This window comes from Scyliorhinus torazame, chromosome 1, assembly GCF_047496885.1.
Source record: "Scyliorhinus torazame isolate Kashiwa2021f chromosome 1, sScyTor2.1, whole genome shotgun sequence".
Taxonomy (NCBI): domain Eukaryota; kingdom Metazoa; phylum Chordata; class Chondrichthyes; order Carcharhiniformes; family Scyliorhinidae; genus Scyliorhinus; species Scyliorhinus torazame.
The window spans coordinates 387,687,980-387,711,315 of NC_092707.1; the positions used below are offsets into that span (position 1 = coordinate 387,687,980).

General features: G+C 45.4%; 1 protein-coding gene across 4 annotated transcripts in view; it reads right to left on the reverse strand.

Moving 5' to 3' along the window:
• Positions 1-23,336, reverse strand: part of cnsta (consortin, connexin sorting protein a) — a 98,379-nt gene that overhangs the window by 69,629 nt on the left and 5,414 nt on the right. For 2 of the 4 annotated variants that reach the window (XM_072512871.1, XM_072512878.1), the window contains exons 2-3: positions 3,670-4,133; positions 936-1,153 (exon numbers count right to left, since the gene is read on the reverse strand). In XM_072512871.1, the coding sequence (XP_072368972.1) occupies positions 936-1,153; positions 3,670-4,066 (615 nt within the window). In that variant the 5' untranslated portion in view covers positions 4,067-4,133. The remainder of the gene's footprint in view (positions 1-935; positions 1,154-3,669; positions 4,134-23,336) is intronic. The other 2 variants (XM_072512880.1, XM_072512886.1) reach the window with 2 other exon arrangements.

Sequence of the window (23,336 nt, forward strand, 5' to 3'; positions counted from 1 at the left end):
ATTTGTTAGTTAATGTGAATTTATTTTGCAATAATAAAAATTCTTATTTTGCAATAAAAATATTTTAAAAAAAAGAATATACAATCTTCGGACACCGAGGCAAGTATGCAATGTGGGGAAACTGGTTCTTTGACACACATTGATTTTCTGCAACCAAACTTCTAGAATTTACTTAATTAAAATACCCACAACCTGGGGGAAGTTGGACGGCACGGTGGCGCAGTGGTGAGCACTGCTGCCTCACTGTGCGGAGGACCCGGGTTCGATCCCAGCCCTGGGTCACTGTCTGTGTGGAGTTTGCACATTCTCCCCGTGTCTACGTGGGTCTCACCCCCACAACCAAAGATATGCAGGGTAGGTGGATTGGCGTTGTTAAATTACCCCTTAATTGGAAAAAATAATAATTGGTTCCTCTAAATTTATTAAAAAAACACCAGAGGGAAGTCAATCACCTATGCATCATATATATCAGTTGTTTTCCATTCCCAATCAAAAAAATGACCCTCATTGAACCAGAGGTTACTAGATTTAGGAATGCATTTCTGTGACTATCTCTTCCATCTTTCTTTCTTCCATACTCTCAGAATCTGCTGCAACATATGAAGATGAATGAGGAACTCAAACACAGCTGTAAATTTGAGAGCAGAAGGAACTGGAATGGGTAAAAATAATTGAAGAAGAATTTATTTTTCTTGTGCAGCACTCAAATCGTGGGAAAGGGTCGTGCATTGCTCAAATTCATTACTTTATTCATGAATGCAGTATTTTGAGCTAAAAGTATTTCTCTCGACTTGTTTTTCATTTTATGAAAAGTTTAAGCTACAACATTATAATTTAGTGAATCAATTTGCTTAGACAAGAAAATATTCATTCAAAATCCATTCTTGCTACACTTGAATGAGATGACGATGGGAGAAAAGTGGAATCTGTTGTACCTGATGAAGATAGTGTGGCAGGCTACTGGAATCATTTAACTCAGTTTCCCTCTGGATGCAGTTGAGCAGAGTCTGAAGATGTCTTTTCCTGTCGATTTGCTGACTGTTTATTTCTAACCCAGAACTTCTGTCATATCCAAGAGTGTCCAATGACTGATATAAACATGCTGTAGAATCTTCTGTGGCTTCCTCCAAGATACCTGTAAACCCACAAGAGTCTACTTGACATAAATTATATAATTCAGATAAATGAAAACACAAAAGCTTCAACCATTCAAAGGAAAAACAGCACCCATTCAAAATTAAACCAAACTGCATGGTACATGGTATTAGCAAACTTTCCGCTTTTTGGGCTCGAGTTCAAGGATAGCAACTGTCTGACGCGGAATCAGACTATTCACAACCTGGGAGTTGTATTTAACTCCGAGGTGAACCTCTGACTATATACCTGTGCTACTTAGAGTGCTCAATTCCACCTTTAAAATCATCCAATTCAGAGAATCATGGAATTTCTACATTGCAGAAGGAAGTCATTCAGTCCATCGAGTCTGTGATCCTCTGAAAAACCACCCTATACCTCGGCCCACTACCCTGCCTTATCCCTCTAACCCCACCTAACCTGCACATCCCTGGACACTAAGGGGCAATTTAGCTTGGTCAATCACCAAACCTGCACATTTTTGGATGCACCCGGAGAAACCTATGCAGACACAGGGAGAACTCTTGCCTCAGCTAGTTTCCTGCGGAAAACCTCATCCACGCTTTTCTTACCTCTAGACTTGGCTATTGCAAGACACTCTTCTGGCCTCACATCCTCCACCATCATAAAATTAAGCTCATCCAAAACTCTGCTGTCAATATCCCAGCTCGCACCTAGTCCTGTTCAAACATCACTCCTGTCCCCGCTGACCTGCACTGGCTCCCAGTTGAGCAACACTTAGGTTTTAATCCTTGTTCTCAAATCTTTGCAGGACTTTAATCCTCCTAAATTCTGTAGCATCCTCCACCCCTACAAACTTCAGAGGTACCTACACTCCTCCAATTCTGGCCATCTGCATATACCATATTTTAACCATTTCTCTTTCAGCTGCCAGGGTCTAAAGCTCTGGAATTTTATTCCTAAACCTCTCCATCCCTAAAATGCTCCTTCATAAAGCCTACCTCTTTGACAATCTTTTGATCACCTGCCTTAACATAGCTCAGTGTAAAATTTTATTCACTAACACTCCGAAAGCTAGTTACTCCAAACAAATCTGTTGGACTTTAACCTGATGTTGCAAGACTTCTTACTGTGCCCACCCCAGTCCAATGCCGGCATCTCCACATCATGACTCTTGTGCAGCACCTTGGAACATTGTAATACTTCAAAGGCATTACATAAATACAAGTTTTTGTTAAAAGAGATCTCAGTATGCACTATCTATACTTTTCTTGTTGTTTCATCAAACATTTTTTTACTCCACTTAAAGTAATTAAAGTTTTGTTTCCTGCTCCTTGTTGTGTTACAGTTCCAAGGGGCTGGCCTGTGGGAGTATCTCATCCAAATACCCAAACTTCATCCAGGGGAAAAGGCAGGTTATTAAACCAATGAGGGCATTAGAGCAGAGTGAACTCCTGTACTTAGCTCAGGTCCACACTCAGATAGAAATAAAGAGCAGGATCTTGAATTCCCCAATTCAGAAATATAGAACTCAACAATAATCAAAATCAATTAATATTAAAAAAAGACAGACTTGCATTTATATAACACCTTTACAACCGTAGTTGCAAAGCACTTCAAAGCAAATTAAGTACTTTTGAAGTAAAGTCATTGCTATAATGCAAGAAATGTAGCATCAGATTCACAATACAATGTGGCAATGACCAAATTTTAATTTTGTTTTAGTTGATTGAGGGATAAATATTGGTCAGGACACAAGGGGTAACACCCCTTTGCTTCTTTGAAATAGTGCCATGGGATCTTTTGTTTCCACCTGAAAGGGAAGACAGAGCCTCATTAAGATGTCTCATCCACAAGACAACTCCTCCAATAGTTAAACACTTCAACTTTACAGTTCTGCACTGGACTGTCAGCCTGGATTTTTGTGCCGTGGTCCTTCAGTGGCACTTGAATAAACAACCTCCTGACTCACAGACGAAAATGTGACTGACCAAGCTACTGCTAGTCATGGCACAGGTCCGGAATTAAAAATTTAGGGTCTTTTGGTCTGAATAACCGAGGTGCTCACTGCCTTAAACACCTAGGTCACCAGGCAAACTTTACTCCCTTTAAGAATGTGAAGAATGTAACCTGTTATTTATGGTGATTTAAAATACTTTTTAATATTGGGAGTAAGTTGCTGAAATGGAGATTTCAAGGTGGCAGGTGTGGTGGGTTGCCATGGTCAGCAAGAGCTCCATTGCAGTTTACTGGCCCATGTTGGTACAATAGTTAGACTACAATTAGAAGATGATTCCACATGCAATCATTTGTGCAGACTCACTATTTCCGACTCAAACGGATAATGTCGATGAGATAATAAAGATCAACAGTTAAAGATGGAACTATATCTCCTCAAAAGTTTCCATGGTGAAAATAGGGAGGAAAAAATAGCAAGTAAATTTTGTAGATAAACACACCCAATGCACTGAATCATTATTTTGCCCCAAGGTTGTTGTTACTTGCATGCTTGTCGGTTTCAAGTTCTCATTTTTGTTTTGCTTAGGCAGCAAAAGATTCAAACTGAAAATTTACCAGAAGAGGTGATTTTCAATTTTCTTTCCATTTCCGAATCCCAATTCCGCACTGTTTTTACCCCCATTTGCAGTTCGGCACTAGGGTTGGCAATGCTGTTCGAAACCTCAGATTCAGCAACACAATCGACTCCCATACGCTTATTTTGTGCAATCTCAAAGTCAGTTTTGTTATGGTTGTCTTCATTGTTATTGATTAAATCTTGCTTGCTCCACTTAAATCCTCCCATTCTATCATTACTGCACGGTGATATCTGTGCCTCATGAATCCGATTTTCATTTTCATCTGAAATTAACGGGGAAAGACGACTAATTGCATTGGCTTTTTCCACACTCTTGTTACAGCCATTTTTCTCTGTTGCACCAAGTTCAGTTGTGAGCGACCCTCCTTCATCCATGAGAATCCTCTTCTGCAGCCCAGGCTGACACCATCAATTTTCTTCAGTTTTTAAAAATACAATATGCCTGGCAAAAATAAGGTTTAAAAAAGTCAATAAGAAAATGAATTATTAATTTCAGTCCAGTGTCATATTAGAGTTGGAATGACAAATGAGATTATTTCCAAGATATGGCCAACACCCAATTATGCCGTTCAGCTAAACACACAGCATTGAAATTTGATTTACAATTCACAAAGAACTACCTTTTAAAAACTTCACATGGATCTCATTTAATACTGCTATACTGGCTTCTCCCATCTCAAGGCAGCCTTTAACTGGTAAATGAAACGTACAGCACAATTTTTGTTTTCACATCCAAAATGGATACTAGCAGTGTTTTATAGAAAGAATAGTTTAATAGGATCTTCTAGCATAAAAGTGCTAGTGTTAAAATAATATATTAATGGATAACCTCATGAAATGTAGGAACAGACTGTAATTATCACTTGCATTCAATAAACCTATTGGCAATAGCTTCAATATACAATTCACGTGTTGGAATGATACTCTCAACCCTCAACTTCAACTAGCTTTCTTAGTGCAACATAAAATCATATTTAATATTGTAGCCACTGTAAAATATGCCAAGATCTGTGCAATTTCCTACAAACTTATGTTTCAGTGGCTTTTTGGTTCACTAAACTGCAAATTCAGAGATTAATATAAAAAGTATACCAGAAGAAAACACTGCAAACATTAGCTCAGGATGGTGGTGGGAATCTGGAACTCACTGCCTGAAAGGATGGTAGAAGTATATATTTAGATGAGCACTTGAAATTTCATAGCATAGAAGGCTACAGACCAAATGCTGGAAACTGGGATTAGAATAGATAGGTGCTTGGTGGCCAGAACAGACACAAATAGCTGAAGGGCCTTTTTCTGAGCTATAAAATGCAATGACTCAAGTACCAATTTTTTGAAGTTCCTCCATCAACACCAGTGATAGAATTTTTTAAAAATGTATTACCACTTTCATTTATTACCACCTATTCTGTAAAATTTCTAAAGTGACTACACCATTTACTAACAAAGATGACCAGTGCCCACCCTGCATCTTGGTCGTTAATGATGCAGCTTAAGATGGAATAGCAAATGATTCTACCAAATTTCCCTCCACCTTGTCGGAAGCACATGGCCTCTACTTGACACCAATTTTGAATATGGCAGCACAAGGATTGATCATATCACTTCAGAAATGGTGGACACAAGTAATTTTCCTTTCATTCATAAGAAATGTAGCAGCATTAAGCAAATATATTTTGTAGCCAGAAGGTTGTTTATAGTGGGGTTCTGCAGGGATCATTACAAGGTCCCTTGCTTTTTTGTGATATATTTCAATTACTCAGAAACAACATCGGTGGCATGATTAAGAGGCCTGCAGGTGTGGTTGATAGGGAGGAAGAACACTACAGAAAATACCAATCAATTGGTCAGGCAGGCAGAAAAGTAGCAAATACAATTCAATCTGAAAAAGTGAGGTTAATGCATTTTCCAAGGCACAAAGCTGACTTTTACTTCACAAGTACTTCATTGGCTTTAAAGTTCTTTGATATATCCGATGGTCTTCATTAAGATCAGCTCTGTGCTGATTCTGTTGGTGAGGAGCACAGCTTGTGACTAACTGTGGAATACGGCACGGTAGCATTGTGGAGAGCACTGTTGCTTCACAGCTCCAGGGTCCCAGGCTCGATTCCCGGCTTGGGTCACTGTCTGTGCGGAGTCTGCACGTTCTCCCCGTGACTGTGTGTGTTTCCTCCGGGTGCTCCAGTTTCCTCCCACAGTCCAAAGATGTGCAGGTTAGGTGGATTGGCCATGCTAAATTGCCCTTAGTGTTGGGTGGGGTTACTGGGTTGTGGGGATAGGGTGGAGGTGTTGACCTTGGGTAGGGTGCTCTTTCCAGGAGCCGGTGCAGACTCGATGGGCCGAATGGCCTCCTTCTGCACTGTAAATTCTATGATCTATGATAAGTGGAGGATAGCCACAAATTTCTGGGGCCAGCCACATTTGAGACAGATACCCCATTGCCACGGTTGACAGAGTCACAGGCTCCATTTCTCAATATCGTGACAGCATTAGCGGAGCAAAGTCGGAAGAGCCATTTGACACTTGAAAACACCAATGTCGCCGGAGAAGATGACATTTTTGTTGAAATTCTGAAGTACTGCAAGATACACTCCAGATATAGCTGCACAACCACATATCCCTCATCTGGGAAGAGGTGTGCATGCCCAGAGATCTCTTGTGATGCTGTGATTGTGACTCAGGAAGGGAGACAAGTCTGAAAGACAGAGGAGTCTCCCTCAATTGCTTTCCCAGTGGCCAAAGAGCTCCTTCCAGAGTTGCAGTGCGGTTTTCACCCGTCAAGAGGCACCACAATCCTCACAGTGCACCAAATCAAAGAAAAATACAAGGAACAGCCGTTATTGACCTCACAACATGAGTACTCAATGTGAATTTTATTGCTGTTGCTCCATCTTTAATTTAAATGTCTCAAAATGGCATAATTGTTGACAAAGTTCAATCTTTGCAGCAATTGGAAAAGGGGAGGAAGGAGGGAAATGGAGAAAAATAAACCTGTGCCATTCACCGCCATGTCTGTTCACTGGTCCTTCCTTCAAAGCACGGTACCAGTTCCAAAATAGCGACTATAATTCCTTTTCAGGATCAACTGAAGTTAATAATCCGAGATCTCCTCCCTTTTAATAATGAGCTTGGGTTTTTATTGTCTGCATTCTACAACAAACAAGTTTCTTTGTATTCGGCGATTTCATAAGGGATGTCAGGAAATTTAAAGGAAATACTGATTGAAAATTTCAGTAAACTCCGCTTAGCCAATATACGTGTCTGAATTCCTCAGAAGATCATGTTTATCTTGTTTGTGTTATGTCAAGCTGCAACACATTCATCACAGAAGGGGTAGACTCCTCAGATACTGTCCATGCAAAACTGGACAGCATTCAGGCTTGGGCTGATAAGTGGCAAGTAGCATTCATTCCCCATGGGTACCAGGCAATGGCCATCTCCCCATGACATTTAATGACATTAGCATCAATGAATCACTCACTATTAACATCCTGGGGGTTACCATTGACCAGAAGCTGAACTGGGCCAGCCAGATAATACTGTGGCTATAAAAGCAGGCCAGAGGCTGGCAATTCTGCGGTGAGTGACTCACTCTTGGCTTTCCAAAGCCTGACACTATCTACAAGGCACAAGTCACCACTGTGATGGAATATTCTCCACTTGCCTGGATAAATGCAGCTCCAACACTGAAGCAGCTCAACATCAAGCAGGACAAAATAGCCTACTTGATTGGCATCCATTCCACTATCAACGCACAACAGCAGCAGTGTGTACCATCTACAAGATGCACTGCAGCAACTCACCAAGGCTTCTTCAACAGCACCTTCTAAACCTGTGAACTCTACCACCTGGAAGGACAAGGGTAGCAAACACACAGGAACACCACCATCTGAAAATATTAGTGTTTCTTCATTGCCACTGGATCAAAATCCTGGAGCTCCCTTTCTAACAGCACCCTGACACCACATCGACTCCAATGATTCAAGAAGGCATTTCAACACAATCCGAGTCCCTCCATTCTAACAAGATCTGTCTCCGGGCTACCAGGGAGGCAAAGGCCAAGATATCAGCCTCTCTCGCCCCCTGGACTCCCGGGTCTTCTGACACACCAAAAATCGCCACCTCTGAACTCAGGACCACCCTCACTTTCAGAACCTGCTACATAACGTCAGCAAACACCTCCCAGAATTCCCCCAAGCTTTGGACCTGCCTAGAACATGTGGACATGTTTTGCGGGCCCACCCGCGCACCACCCACATCTATCCTTCACCCCCGCAAAAAACCTACTCATCCGGGCCACAGAAATATGTGCCTTTAAACTGAATAAGGCTAAGCCTAACCCACGACAAGGATGCATTAACCCTCCTCAGCGCATCCTCCCACAGCCCAGCCTCCAACTCCCTACCCAACTCTTCCTCCCACTTACGCTTCACCTCCCCTATCGGGACTCCCTCCAGGTCCATCAGCTCTTTATAAATTTCCAACACTTCCCCTCCCTTACCCCCATTTTTGACAGCACCTTGTCCTGTAGCCCCTGGGGCGGCAGGTGCGGAAATGTTGATAACTGCCTCCGCACAAAGTCCCTCACCTGCAAATACCGGATATTCCCACCAGGCAGCTCAAATTCCTCCTCTAACTCTTCCAAGCACGGAAAGCCGCCGATGAACAAATCCCCAAACCTCTCGATCCCTACACGCCGCCACCCCCAAAAGCCCCCAACCAGTCCCCCAGAACAAACCGGTGATTGTCACATACCAATGCCCAAACCGAGGACCCCTCCAACTCCTTGTGCTGCTGCCAGTGTTCCCACACCCTCAGGGCTGCCACCACCACCGGGCTTGTGGAGTACCTGGCCAACGAAAATCAGGAGGTTCTGAAAAACGAACAAGAACCTCGGGAGGACCGTCATCTTTAGCGTTTGAACCCTCACCGTCAATGACAACGGGAGCGCATCTCACCTTCTAATGCCCCCCTTCATCTGCTCTACCAACCAAGCCAAATTCAACTTATGCAGCTGCTCCCACCCCATGCCACCTAAATGCCCAAGTACCGAAAGCTCCCCTCCACCTATCTCTTCTCCTGCCCCTCGCCTGGACCGGAAAGACCTCGTTCTTCCCCATGTTCAATTTATACCCCGAAAACCAGCCGAATTAATCCCCCTAATACTTCCCAGTGGGTCCGAAATGTTCAGCAACAAGCCGTCTGCATACTCCACCACCCCCCCCCCCCCCTTCCACTGCACTATCCCCAGGCAGTCCCTCGATGCTCAACGCCATTGCCAAATGGCTCTATAGCCAAGGCAAAGAATGGGGTGAGTGGACATCCCTGCCTCGTCCCACAATGCAGCCTAAAATAATCGGAGCTCACCGGTTTGTCCGCACTCTCGCCACTGGTGCTTGGTACAGCAGCCGGACCAAATCCACAAATAAAACCCTGTTCAAACCCAAACCGCCCCAGCACCACCCACAAGAAGTCCCACTCCACCCGATTGAAGGCCTTCTCCGCGCCCATGGCGACCACCATCTCCACCTCCAGCCCCTCCACTACCTCTAGTAGTCCAATGGGAGCACCCAGCCCCTCCACCAAATTCTCCTCCAACCTCGGGAATTCCAACCCCGCCAAGAAAAGCCTCATTTCCTCCACCCTGGCTGGGGTTCCGAGTCATACAGCCTCCTGTAGAAATCCCCAAACATCCCATTCACCCATACTGGATCGAAGACCTCCTCCACTAGCCTGACCATCTCCACCCGCTCCGCCTTCTCCCTTTGTGCCCATATCGAGATAAACTCCCCCCTCACTACTGCCTTCAGTGCCTCCCACAACATGGCTGTCAACGCGATCTTTAGGGCAATTGAAGATAGGCAATATATGCCCATATCTGTGAAAGAATGTAAAAACGAGTATAACTCACTATCAGATGCGCCATCTTTCAAAGCCCATCCAACTCACAATTCAGTAAGTTTTAAAGTGGTGGACAAGGATAAGAGTGGTCCTAGGGTGAATGTGCTAAATTGGGGGCGGACGTTTGAGGGTAAATCAACGTCTGACATGTGGGAGGCTTCCAAATGTCAGTTGAAAGGAATTCAGGACCGGCATGTTCCTGTGCGGAAGAAGGATAAATACAGCAAATTTCGGGAACCTTGGATAACAAGAGATATTGTAGGCCTAGTCAAAAAGAAAAAGGAGGCATTTGTCAGGGCTAGAAGGCTGGGAACAGACAAAGCCTGTGTGGAATATAAGGAACGTAGGAAGGAACTTAAGCAAGGAGTCAGGAGGGCTAAAAGGAGTCACGAAAAGTCATTGGCAAATAGGGTTAAGGAAAACCCCCAAGGCTTTTTGCACGTACATAAAAAGCAAGAGGGTAGCCAGGGAAAGGGTTGGCCCACTGAAGGACAGGCGAGGGAATCTGTGTGGAGCCAGAGGAAATGGGCGAGGTACTAAATGAATACTTTGCATCAGTATTCACCACAGAGAATTGGTGGATGTTGAGTGTGGAGAAGGGTGTGTAGATAGCCTGGGTCACACGGAGATCCAAAAAGACGAGGTGTTGGGCGTCTTGAAAAATATTAAGGTAAATAAGTCCCCAAGGCCTGATAGGATCTACCCCAGAATACTGAAGGAGGCTAGAGAGAAAATTGCTGAGGCCTTGACAGAAATCTTTGGATTTGGAGGACTGCAGAATAGCCAATGTTGTTCCTTTGTTTAAGAAGGGTAGCAAGGATAATCCAGGGAACTACAGGCCGGTGAGCCTCACGTCAGTGGTAGGGAAATTACTGGAGAGAATTCTTCGAAACAGGATCTACTCCCATTTGGAAGCAAATGGACGTATTAGCGAGAGGCAGCACGGTTTTGTGAAGGGGCGGTCGTGTCTCACTAACTTGAGGAGGTCACAAAGATGATTGATGCAGGTAGGGCAGTGGATGTTGTCTACATGGACTTCAGAAAGGCCTTTGACAAGGTCCGTCATGGCAGACTGGTACTAAAGGTGAAGTCACACGGGATCAGGGGTGAGCTGGCAAGATGGATACAGAACGGGCTAGGTCATAGAAGGCAGAGTAGCAGCAATGAAAGGGTGCTTTTCTGATTGGAGGGCTGTGATTAGTGGTGTTCAGCAGGGATCAGTGCTGGGGCCTTTGCTGTTCGTAGTATATATAAATGATTTGGAGGAAAATGCAACTGGTCTGATTAGTAAGTTTGCAGATGACACAAAGGTTGGTGGATTTGCGGATAGCGATGAGGACTGTCAGAGGATACAGCAGGATTTAGATAGTTTGGAGACTTGGGCGGAAAGATGGCAGATGGAGTTTAATCCGGACAAATGTGAGGTAAGGCATTTTGGAAGGTCTAATGCAGGTAGGGAATATACAGTGAATGGTAGTGAATGGTAGAACCCTCAAGAGCATTGACAGTCAGAGACATCTAGGTGTACAGGTCCACCGGTCACTGAAAGGGGCAACACAGGTGGAGAAGATAGTCAAGAAGGCATACGGCATGCTTGCCTTCATTGGCCGGGGCACGGAGTATAAAAATTGGCAAGTCATGTTGCAGCTGTATAGAACCTTAGTTCGGCCACACTTGGGAGTATAGCGTTCAATTCTCGTTGCCACACTATCAGAAGGATGTGGAGGCTTTAGAGAGGGTGCAGAAGAGATTTACCAGGATGTTGCCTGGTATGGAGGGCATTAGCTATGAGGAGCGGTTGAATAAACTCGGTTTGTTCTCACTGGAACGGTGGAGGTTGAGGGGCGGCCTGATAGAGGTCTACAAAATTATGAGGGGCATAGACAGTGGATAGTCAGAGGCTTTTTCCCAGGGTAGAGGGGCAATTACTAGGGGGCATTGGTTTAAGGTGCAAGGGACAAGGTTTAGAGGAGATGTTTGAGGCAAGTTTTTTTTTTGAACAGAGGGTAGTGTGTGCCTGGAACTCGCTGCCGGAGGTGGTGGAAGCAGGGACGATAGTGACGTTTAAGGGGCATCTTGACAAATACATGAATAGGATGGGAATAGAGGGATACGGCCCCCGGAAGTGAAGATTTTAGTTTAGACGGGCAGCATGGTTGGCACAGGCTTGGAGGGCCGAAGGGCCTGTTCCTGTGCCGTACTTTTCTTTGTTCTGATGGGCATAAAGGTCTCCCTGGCACATTATTCTCATTGTTGTGTTGTTGTGTGTAGATCAGCTGCCATGTTTGCCTGCAAATCAATAGTTACTTCAAAATTAACTTATGGGTTGAAAAGAGCATGGGAGGACTTCCGGGTGCGGCTATGCAGAGCTAGGTCGCATATTCGGCAGCTCCTGCTTGGAACAGACTTTTGGGCTCTTTTACAGGGCCCCCACGGCATTTGTTTGACATTTCCCGGTGTGGGAAGAAGGCTGCAATATTCCCCCGACAGTGTCCCCCAGGAAGGGTATGTCTCTGGGTTGCCAGACACGACAGAAACAGTAAAAGATTTGGCTGCAACTGCAGGATAAACAGGGCCTCTTCCAGCATGCAGGCAGGGGAAGGGCAAGCTTAAAGCTGCAAGCTAACCTGAGGGCCTGTATCAAAGGTGAATTCTAGCAGCAGAGGGAACAACTGTGAAAAGACCTCATCAAGGCCACTGAAGGGACTTCCGGTTGCGGTGAAGCCTAGCTAGCCGCACGCTTCGGCGGCTCCAGCTCTGACGGACCTTCGGGCTCTTTTAAGAGCCCCAACGGGGAATTTTTCGACGACGCAACCCGGTGTGGGGTGTGTGAGAAGGGAGTCCCCCACCAAACGAAGGAGGAAAAAACCGGCGGCGGCGGCTGCAGTGCGAGGAATCGTCGACCAAAGGATCAGAAAGAGAGAAGTACAAGATGGCGGCGGAGAAAGCGCAGGCGACATGGGGGCCTGAGCAGGATGAAATTGTGAGACGGTGCGTGGAGCTGCTGAAGAGGGAGGTGCTGGCCCCGTTGCTACAGGCAATTGAGGGGCTCAAGGAGACATTAAAGACCCAGGAGACAGAGCTCCGCGTGGTGGAGCAGAAGGTGACAGATATTGAGGATGAGATCCTGGGCCTGGCGGTTAAGACACAGACGCACAAGGCACTTCATAAAAAATGTACTGAAAGGATCGAAGCCCTAGAAAATGGAGCGTGAAGGAAGAACCTTCGGATACTGGGTCTCCCTGAGGGTGTAGAAGGAGTGGACTGTGGAGCGTACGCAACTACGATGCTGAGCTCACTGATGGGTGCTGAGGCCCCTACGGGCCCTTGGAGGTGGAGTGGGCAAATCGGATTCCGGCGAGAAGACCAAAAGCGGGAGAACCACCCAGGGCGATAATCGTGCGATTTTACCGCCTTAAGGATAGAGAAGAGGTCCTGAGATGGGCTAAAAAGGTGCGGAGTAGCAGATGGGAGAATGCAGTGGTACGGGTATACCAGGATTGGAGTGCGGAGGTGGCGAGAAGGAGGGCGAGCTTCAACCGAGCCAAAGAGGTGTTGCATAAAAGGAAGGTGAAGTTCGGGATGCTGCAGCCGGCAAGACTATGGGTCACGTATCAGGAGAGACACCATTATTTTGAGACGGCGGAGGAAGCATGGACCTTCATCAAAGAAGAGAAATTGGATCGGAACTGAGGGACTGATGCTGCAGGAAATGTTATTGTTAATGTTATGGTTGAAGTTAATTGAGAAGTAAATTGGGAAGGGGGGAGACATTGGGGAAATGTGGGCGCTGGTGAGGGGGGAAAGACGGGACATAGTTGGAGAATGGGGAAGGGGAGGGGGAGGGGAAAGGGAGCTGCGCCATAAGAGGCGGGTCAGGTAAAGGGATGTTCCCGCGCCAGAAAGAATAAGGCGGGAAGACAGGCGCAAGGCGGATGAGAGTTCCCCACAAGGGGGGGTCGAGGAGTGAGCAGGAGTAGCCGGGGTCAGTTGAAGTCAGCTGACTTACGGAAGTAATATGGGGGAGCAATCATGCTAGAAAGAGATCTAGCGGGGAGGGAGGGGGAGGGGACAACTGGGTTGCTGCTGCGGAAATCCAAAAGGAAATGGCTAAAGAGTGGGTGGACGGGGATGGTGTGCGACGCTGGGGGAGCGAGCGGGAGCGCGGAGGCGGGATATGGGACTAGCCTAGAGAAGGTAATGGCTAGTCGACACGGGAGGGGGGCAGGTAGCCCCCTAGTGAGGCTGATCACGTGGAACGTGAGAGGCCTGAACGGACCGATAAAAAGGGCCCGAGTGCTCGCGCATTTGAAAGAACTAAGGGCAGACGTGGTTATGCTCCAAGAGACGCACCTAAAGGTGGCGGACCAAGTTAGGCTAAGGAAAGGATGGGTGGGACAGGTGTTCCACTCAGGACTGGACGCAAAGAATAGAGGGGTGGCCATTTTGGTGGGGAAACGGGTAGCATTTGAAGTAGAGACGAAAGGGGAGACACGGTGCGAAGGGCAGGAAACATAAATGAGGTGTTCAAGACCTTCTATGAGGAACTGTATAGGTCTCAACCCCCAGAGGGAGAGGAGGGGATGCGGCAGTTCCTGGACCAATTGAGGTTCCCGAAAGTGGAGGAGCGGGGGGTGGTAGGCCTGGGGGCACCGATTGGGGTGGACGAGGTTATTAAGGGACTGGGAAGCATGCAAGCAGGGAAGGCCCCAGGACCAGACGGGTTCCCGGTGGAGTATTACAGAAAATATGTGGACTTGTTGGCCCCGTTGATGGTGAGGACATTCAATGAGGCCAGGAAAGGGGGGACTCTACCCCCGACGATGTCGGAGGCGACGATATCGTTAATTTTGAAGAGGGATAAAGATCCGTTGCAGTGCGGGTCCTATAGACCCATTTCATTATTGAACGTGGCAAAGGTACTGGCATCGAGGATAGAGGACTGTGCCCCGGGGGTGGTGCACGAAGACCAGACAGGGTTCGTAAAAGGGAGACAACTGAATGTTAACGTGCGACGACTATTAGGGGTGATAACGATGCCCCCAGTGGAGGGGGAGGCAGAGATAGTGGCGGCAATGGACGCAGAGAAGGCATTTGATAGGGTGGAGTGGGAGTATTTATGGGAAGTGTTAAGGAGGTTTGGGTTTGGGAACGGGTTTATTAGCAAGGTTAAGACTTCTTTATGGGGCTCCAACGGCAAGCGTAGTTACAGGTCGACATAGATCGGGGTATTTCCGACTATATAGGGGAACAAGACAGGGATGCCCGCTGTCTCCATTGTTGTTCGCGTTGGCAATTGAACCTCTGGCCATGGCGTTGAGAGACTCCAGGAAATGGAGAGGGGTGATTAGAGGGGGAGAAGAATACCGAGTCTCGTTATACGCGGATGACCTATTGTTATACGTGTCGGACCCAGCGGGGGGGATGATAGAGGTTATGCGAATTTTGAGGGGGTTCGGGGATTTCTCGGGGTATAGGCTAAACATGGGGAAGAGTGAATTATTTGTGATACATCCAGGGGATCAGAGTAGAGAGATAGAAGGCTTACCTCTAAGGAAAGTGGAAAGAAACTTCCGATACCTGGGGATTCAGATCGCTAGGAGCTGGGGAACCTTGCACAGACTTAATCTGACACGGTTGGTAGAACAAATAGAGGAGGACTTCAAGAGGTGGGACATGCAGCCTCTATCGCTGGCGGGCAGGGTGCAAGCAATTAAGATGATGGTCCTCCCGAGGTTCTCATTTGTATTTCAATGTCTCCCTATACTAATCACCAAGACCTTTTTTAATAAAATAGACAGGAGCATCGCGAGCTTCGTGTGGGCAGGGAGGGTTCCGAGAGTAAGGAGGGGGTTCCTTCAGTGTAGTAGGGACAGAGGAGGATTGGCACTACCGAACTTGGGCGATTACTATTGGGCCGCCAATGTGGCAATGATACGTAAATGGATGATGGAGGGTGAGGGAGCGGCGTGGAAAAGACTGGAGAGAAAGTCCTGTAAAGGGACGAGTTTAGAGGCGCTGGTGACGGCGCCGCTACCGATCTCACCTAAAAAGTTTACCACGAACCCGGTGGTGGCGGCAACATTGAATATCTGGGGACAGTGGAGGCGACAGAGAGGGGTGCGGGGAGCCCTGGTGGGGTCCCCAATCAGGAACAACCATAGGTTCGCCCCAGGAAGAATGGATGGAGGATTTCAGAGCTGGTACCAGTTGGGAATTAGGAGGGTGGGAGATTTATTTATAGATGGGACTTTTGCGAGCTTGGGAGCATCGGAGGAAAAGTATAAGTTGCCCCGGGGAAATTTCTTGAGATATATGCAGGTGAGGGCGGTTACTAGACAACAGGTGAGGGAATTTCCGTTGCTCCCGACACAGGGATACAGGACAGGGTGCTTTCAGGGGTGTGGGTCGGAGAGGGCAAGGTGTCAGAGATTTACCGAGAGATGAGGGAAGAGGGGGAGGAGTCGGTGGGCGAACTAAAAGGAAAGTGGGAAGAAGAACTAGGGGAGGAGATAGAGGAGGGTATGTGGGCTGATGCCCTAAGCAGGGTAAATTCCTCTTCCTCATGCGCCAGGCTTAGCCTGATTCAATTTAAGGTGCTACATAGAGCACACATAACGGGAGCAAGATTGAGCAGGTTCTTTGGAGTGGAGGACAAATGTGTGAGGTGTGGCGGGAGCCCGGCAAACCACGCACATATGTTTTGGGCGTGCCCAGCACTGGAAGGGTATTGGAAGGGAGTGACGGGAGCGATTTCGCGGGTGGTGAAGGCCCGGGTCAAACCAGGCTGGGGGTTAGCTCTATTTGGAGTTGCGGAAGAGCCAGGAGTGCAGGAGGCGAAAGAGGCCGACGTTGTGGCCTTTGCGTCCCTAGTAGCCCGGCGCAGGATCCTACTCATGTGGAAGGAGGCGAAACCCCCCGGACTGGAGGCCTGGGTAAATGATATGGCGGGGTTCATTAAACTGGAGCAGATAAAGTTTGCCCTGAGAGGATCGGCTCAAGGGTTCACCAGACGGTGGCAGCCATTTCTCGACTACCTAGGGGAACGTTAGAGGGAAGACAGATGACCAGCAGCAGCAACCCAGGGGGAAGGGGGGGGGGGATTAGTTTAGTTTAGGTCAAAGATAAAGGGGTTTTGTTACTTGTGTATTGTTAAAAATTTCTGTATTGTTATTGTTGCGTTTGCTTTGTAAGACGGGAAAAATTGTTGTTTGGGAAAAAAATTTCAATAAAACATTTTAAAAAAGAAAGAAAAGAGCATGGGACATACTTAGAACTTGAAGGGTGCTACACAAATACAAGTTATGTTGTTCTACAGTATGCAAGCTAAAATATAACACAAGGAGCAGAAAGAAAATGGATTTAAGGAAGGGTGAATTGACTAAAGGAAAATGGTTCTAATTAAATTTAAAAATACAGCTGATGGTTTATGGAAAAAGTTACACCCAACAAGTTACTCATGCTCCAGCTGTTGAACTTGCACTACCACCCTCTCAAATAAATCTGCTGAGAGTATACGGTGGGGAAAAGAGGCAGAATTTGTTTCATCTTCTGTGGTCTTGTGTTTTTCATTTTTCTATCAAAGATTTGTACCTTGTCTCTTCTTTCTTTAAGGTAGCTCTGTTGCTTCACAGCGCCAGTGACCCAAATTTGATTCACGGCTTGGGTTACTCCCTGTGTAGAGTCTGCATGTTCTCCCCGTGTCTGCCTGGGTTTCCTCTGGGTGCTCCGGTTTTCTCCCATAAGTCCAGAAAGACATGCTTCTTTAGGTGAATTGGACATTCTGAATTATACCTGTTTACCCGAACAGGCGCCGCAGTGCGCCAACTAGGGGATTTTCACAGTAACTTCATTGCAGTGTTAATGTAAGCCTACTTGTGACACTAATAAAGGTTATTATCCTGTAGTTAGTATATGCATTCTTTTTGCAATCAATTGTTTTACAATAACCAGTAGGTTCACTGCAGAGAGCTGCATATCCTTAGGGGTCGAAGAAATTACGAAGTGCAGCTAAGATTATGTAATTCCAAAATTGATGAAGCAGATGAAGACTTCTACAGATATTAACAACTCTGCTTGTAATTTGTTCTGGGGAGGTAACATTCTCTAAAAGTTGTTTTTAGATTAGGTTTCTCATGGCTTTCCTTTCCTCAGCAGCTGACAGCAACCCTGAAGTAAGCTTTTTTAAAATATTTTTATTGAAAACTTTTTTATTAAAACTGTAATACAAAACAATGTAAAAGGAACACAATCAACAATTGGGAACACATCCAATCCACATTAAACTAAAAAAAAACGTAACAGCTGACGGGGACTAACTCCTTAAAAGAGGAAATGAATAGCTGCCACATTAGGTAGAACCCTTCTACCGACCCCTAATGGTGTACTTGACATTTTCCAAATGTAGAAACGCCATGAGGTCACCCAACCAGGCTGAGGCACTGGTCGAGTAAGCGATCTCTACCCATGCAGAACGTGTCTCCAGGCTATTAATGAGGCAAAAGCAAAGACATCCACCGTCACCCCCATCTGCAGCACCGGCGAGACAGAGGCCCCGAATATGGCCAGCAGAGACAAGACATTAAGACAGTTCGACATTAAGAATTTCTGACATGGTGTTTAAAGAAAGAGACCCAAAAACTTGACAACTTGGGAGACGACTGAAACATAGGAGCATGATTAGCCAGCCCCCGAGAACACCGCTCGCACCTGTTTTCCACCCCTGAGAAAAAAACATTCATCCTTGCTTTGGTCAGATGAGCCCTGTGCACCACCATGAACTAGATCAAACTAAGCTACATACAGGAGAATGTGGAGTTGTTTTTTTAATTTGTTCATGGGATGTAACCCTACAAAGAGCCTTGTTCCACACCTCATCCTGAGATTCAACTCTGTATGCATCCATGGTGCCAAGGTGGAGATGGTTATCTGCTTCAAATTCCTAGTTGTGCACATCACCAACAATTTGTCCTGGTCCACCCACGTCGACACTACAATCAAGAAAGCACAAAAGCACCTGTACTTTCTCAAGAAACTAAGGAAAATCAGCATGTCCACATTGACTCTTACCAATTTTTACAGAGGCACCGTAGAAAACATCCTATCTGGCCCATGTTCTTTTTAAAAAGCATCCGCATCCTCCGGCGCATCAAAAAAATAAATTTTTCAACTCAAAAGTCACTCTGAGTCGCGCAGGGTGTACAACCCCAGATTGAAATCCAATCAAGGTAGCCTTAACCTTGTTAAACACTGCCCGCTTCCTTGCCAGCTACACACCAACGTCTTGATATATCCTGGTGTGACCTTCCCATTTATGGTTACGATGTTCCTGAACCCATCTCCGCATCCATTCCTTTTCCTGAAAGCTATGGAACATTATGATAACAGCTCGTGGCGATTCGTTGGGATGGGGCTTCTGCCCGAGTGCCCAGTGCACTCGATCCAGCTCAGGATGGGACATGAATCCACCCACCCGCAAAATCTTCCCAAACATCTTTGATAAGTATTGTGGGAATGGTGCCACCATTCCCTCTGCAATTAAACAATTTTGATATTCTGCCTCCCGGAATGATTCTCCAGTTCGTCCACTTTGGCTTTCTGCGCTTTATTCACGCCGGCCATATGCAACTTCTCAGCTTCCAGAGACGCTATATCGAGAGAGAGAGAGAGAGAGAGCGCGCGCGAGCGGCTTCCACTCCCTTTGTCGCAAGCCAAGGTTTTTACCAACTCATTGGTCTTCTCCAATGCCGACCAAATGGGAGATAGGGCCTCTTCTATCGACTGCCTTTGCTTCTCAAATTTCACTTCCAAGATGCTGTTAGTGGAGTGGACGAGAGTCGCAGCAGGAGCCTCTGCCATTTTCTCCGAAGAGCCCAGAGGAGTCTCCGATTCAGTCGACAAATTTCTTTGTTCAACTTTCTTTTCCCTGGTCCTTCTGGACATTTCTCTTATGTGGACTTCTTATACTATTAATCAGTCGGGACTTTAAACCAAAGTACCCCCAGAAACTGGACAAAGAGGGCTAAACAAATGCATGACCTTGGCAGGAGCTACCAAGTGAGTCTTCCTAATACTGCCACTGAAAGTTCAACCCTGAAGTAAGCTTATCAAATCAAATACTGCAGGGGCCTTGATGACCCAGTAAAGGCACATTTTGCAGACTTTAGCAAAGTGATCCTTAATTCAGAACTGGTACTAATTGAACAAGACCCTCTTTCCACTCACCGCCCCCCCCCCCCCCGCCCCCCAGCAGCCCTGATCCCAATAAGCCAATATAAAAGTTCTAACAGTTGCCTGTGGGAGGATAGTCTATGATAAAATAATCACACATGGGCCTGTAAGTCTCTCAGAGTGGAAATCTCCAGCGGATTGCCACTCTCGACGGACTTATCCATGCTGGGATTCTAAAGCCCGTCTCGCCGAACCTTCCTCTCTCAGGGTGAGAGAGGTAGGAGCAAGCAGCTGCATCGGCATGGAGTAACTAGGTGCAAAGGGGTAAGAAATGCCCCCTTTATACAGCAGTAACTGCCTCAGAGGAGTTTAAATGGACATTTAAAAGGTGAGTGGTTCAGACAACGAGAGGGAGGGGGCAGAGTTTGGAGAGTGCTCTGTGCGAGGAGTTACTCTGGAGTTAGAAGTGATTTGTTTCCTCTAACTCTTTCAGAATAACTATCAAAGTCAAACTGGCAGAACCATCCAAAGTTACTGATTTAAATTGCTTCTGTCGGATCGTTCCTAGCCTAGCGCAATTGTTCCGGGGAAGTTAGCACTTCTGGGCAATTACTGGGTAAACCCTTGCATGGGAACCTCCTCGAGGGATTCCCCAGGACATCATTGGGGGTAGCCTCTAAATACAACGCTGGGGAACCAGGAAGATATGGGCCCCATGAACTCTGGATGGAGTGAGTTTGATGGACAGAAGACCTTTTATCATTCCAGACTTCTGTAGTGATTGGAGCACTAATACATCAAGCTACTACCCCTCTAAAACCGGAGAATAATTTGTACAGAACAAAATAAACCCTTTGCATTCCCATCAAGGTCAAATTGTTACTGTTTAAACAATAATTACTTTAGAAAAATGACAATGAATGAAGAGAACTGGCAAAACTTCACTTGCAGCCCAAACTACAAAATATGTAGAGCACAAAACAGCTTCCAACTTGTGACAAAGTACTTAAATTAGATTTTCAATAATATATTAAGCTGCATCAAAAGTACATCATGCATGTACACTTGGGGGAAAAAATGTAAAAATAGCACATGCTCATACCTGCAATAGAAGAGCAAATTCAGTTACTTTTGGGTGCAATTCAAACAAAATGCAATTTTTAAACAAAGAATAAAGCTCATTGGAATCCAGGCAAAAACTATTATCGATGACAATTCACGAAAACATTTCTTCGTCCCTTATTTTAACAGCGGTATTAAATCGATGTTTATCATTTATTTTACACAAAATAATGCCTTCAGATAGTAGAGAGGGAAGTGATAGGAACACATTTTGCCAGTTACTAACACTCAATAATTTTACTTGATCAGTTGTGCATGATGCACCTTAACCACATAAAACCGCTTGCGTGATTCTCCAAACTTGATTAAACAGATATTTCGTTTCTGATTAAACCCCCTCATTAAATTTCAAAAGGTTTTAGTTTATTGGAGCAGAGCTTCAACAGTCAACTCTTATTTCAAAAGGAATTACTACAACACCTTAGCAACATTAATGGATCTGTTTATATGCACTGAACAGACAAGTCTGATATCATGCTAGACAAATAATCTGGGCTTTGCGATTGCAATGACACTGAAACTATCAATTTCCACTGTCATTACTCTGAATTGGATGGAAACTTCTGGCACTCACATGCACAACTAAACACGGACTAAATGTTGCTATAGCTACTTTCACACACTTTTCCGAAGCTCCACCGCTGAAGACAAGTTGCTGCAGAAACTCACGACTGACAAGTGGCGTCTTTGCTTTTGAAAAAAAATTGTTCAGCAACTCCAGAAGTCACTTGTTATAATCAAAACTTTCTCCTGATCCAATTTTTTATTTTGCTCACTATTGATCTGGCCCACACCTTGGTCACACATTTTTTCAACTGTGTTAACCCGGTGCTGGTCCTCTCAACACTGTCCCATTCACTGAACTGACAGGCTCGGAGCTGCAATCTCACACAGGGAACTGTCTACTTACTAGCTTTTCACTTGGGCACTAGCTCAGCGCTGTGTCTCCAAAGTTTTTCTTCACAGTCAACATGCTGCACTTTCAACAGTCTCCAATGCAGCAACTTCATTGCAACCTGACCAAAATGTTGAAGGTAGCCATGTAGTATAATTGATGACGATTCACCATGCTGTTCCTGCACTTAACCTTGCTACCACAGGTCTCACCATCGTTGATCACCATGTTGTGTTATAATGATATAATACCTTGGGTTTTACTGTACAAGTTACAAGGCACCAATTGCTCTTAAGGGATTTGGTAAATATGTTGTGTTCATTTATTAAGACTAGGCACATGAAAACAATTATACATAGGTATAAAGCTTAAAGACATCAGAGCCGTGTGCCTGTGCTTTGCTCAAAACAAAAGTGGAACTAAGACTGGATCATGTGACATGATTAGAAGGGAAAGGTGTCATGCCCTTCAAGGCATATTACAACATTAGGTTGTCGAAGGCTGTTTCTGGAGACCCACACAACACATAGTACTGCATTAGCATAGAATCTCATTCATTGTTCAAAAGTGGTTGATTTGCTCAGTCTACATGATGTTGAGAATCTATGTTCTTCCACCATCACATTCACATACCTTTGGTAAAAGCGAGGGGGTAGCCTAATAACATGATTGTTATCAACAACTTTTACCCACAGCAAAATTAGACTGCATTCAAGGAGTATAAAGGGTGAATTTCTCCAATACTTGTCAGTGACCACAAGCTAACACACCAAGACAAAAAGATAGATGTCGCCTGGCTTCAAGGTTCTGCTAAACATTGTGCTTTTGTGGATGGTGATTCTCAGGAGCAAGCAAGATACACTGAGGTGAGACACTATCATTAGTCAGTGTCTGGGAAACAAGAAATTTTCTGTCCATCCATGTATTCATCCAAACACTCACCTGTCTCTTTTAGTCTTTAATTCTGTGTTATGCATTTATTTAACTTGTTACTTTATTTCAATATTCTGGGCTGTTTCCACAGACTCATACAATAAAAAGGACCTCTTTAGCATAGTAGGATAAAAGCAAATTATCACAGATGCTGGAATCAGAAACAGGAAGTGCTGGAAAATCTCAGAATCATTTGCGGAGAGAGAACAAGAGCTAGCGTTTAAAGTCTGGACGATTCATCATCAAAGCTAGAGAGAACAGGAAATAGGATGAGCTTTGTATTGTTTTTGGGAGTGGATGAAGCAGTGAGTTGGATAGAGGGCCGAGCCTCCACCTACCGCTGGTCCTCTATCCAACCCATTGCTCCACCACCCCTGCCCCCAACAACAGTATAAATCTCATCCTATTTCCATTTTGATAAAAAGTTAGTTCTGTTCTCTCTCCACTAATACTGTTCCAACTATTGAGATTTTCCAACATTTTCTGCTTCTTTACCATAGTATCCCACTTTTGTCAAAATGATCAACAGTAGGCAGGAACTCGTCCTGCCATCCGTAACACAAACACACACCATAACTAAGAGCCAAATAAATAGTCTTAATCCCCTAACATGTATCTTTTTTT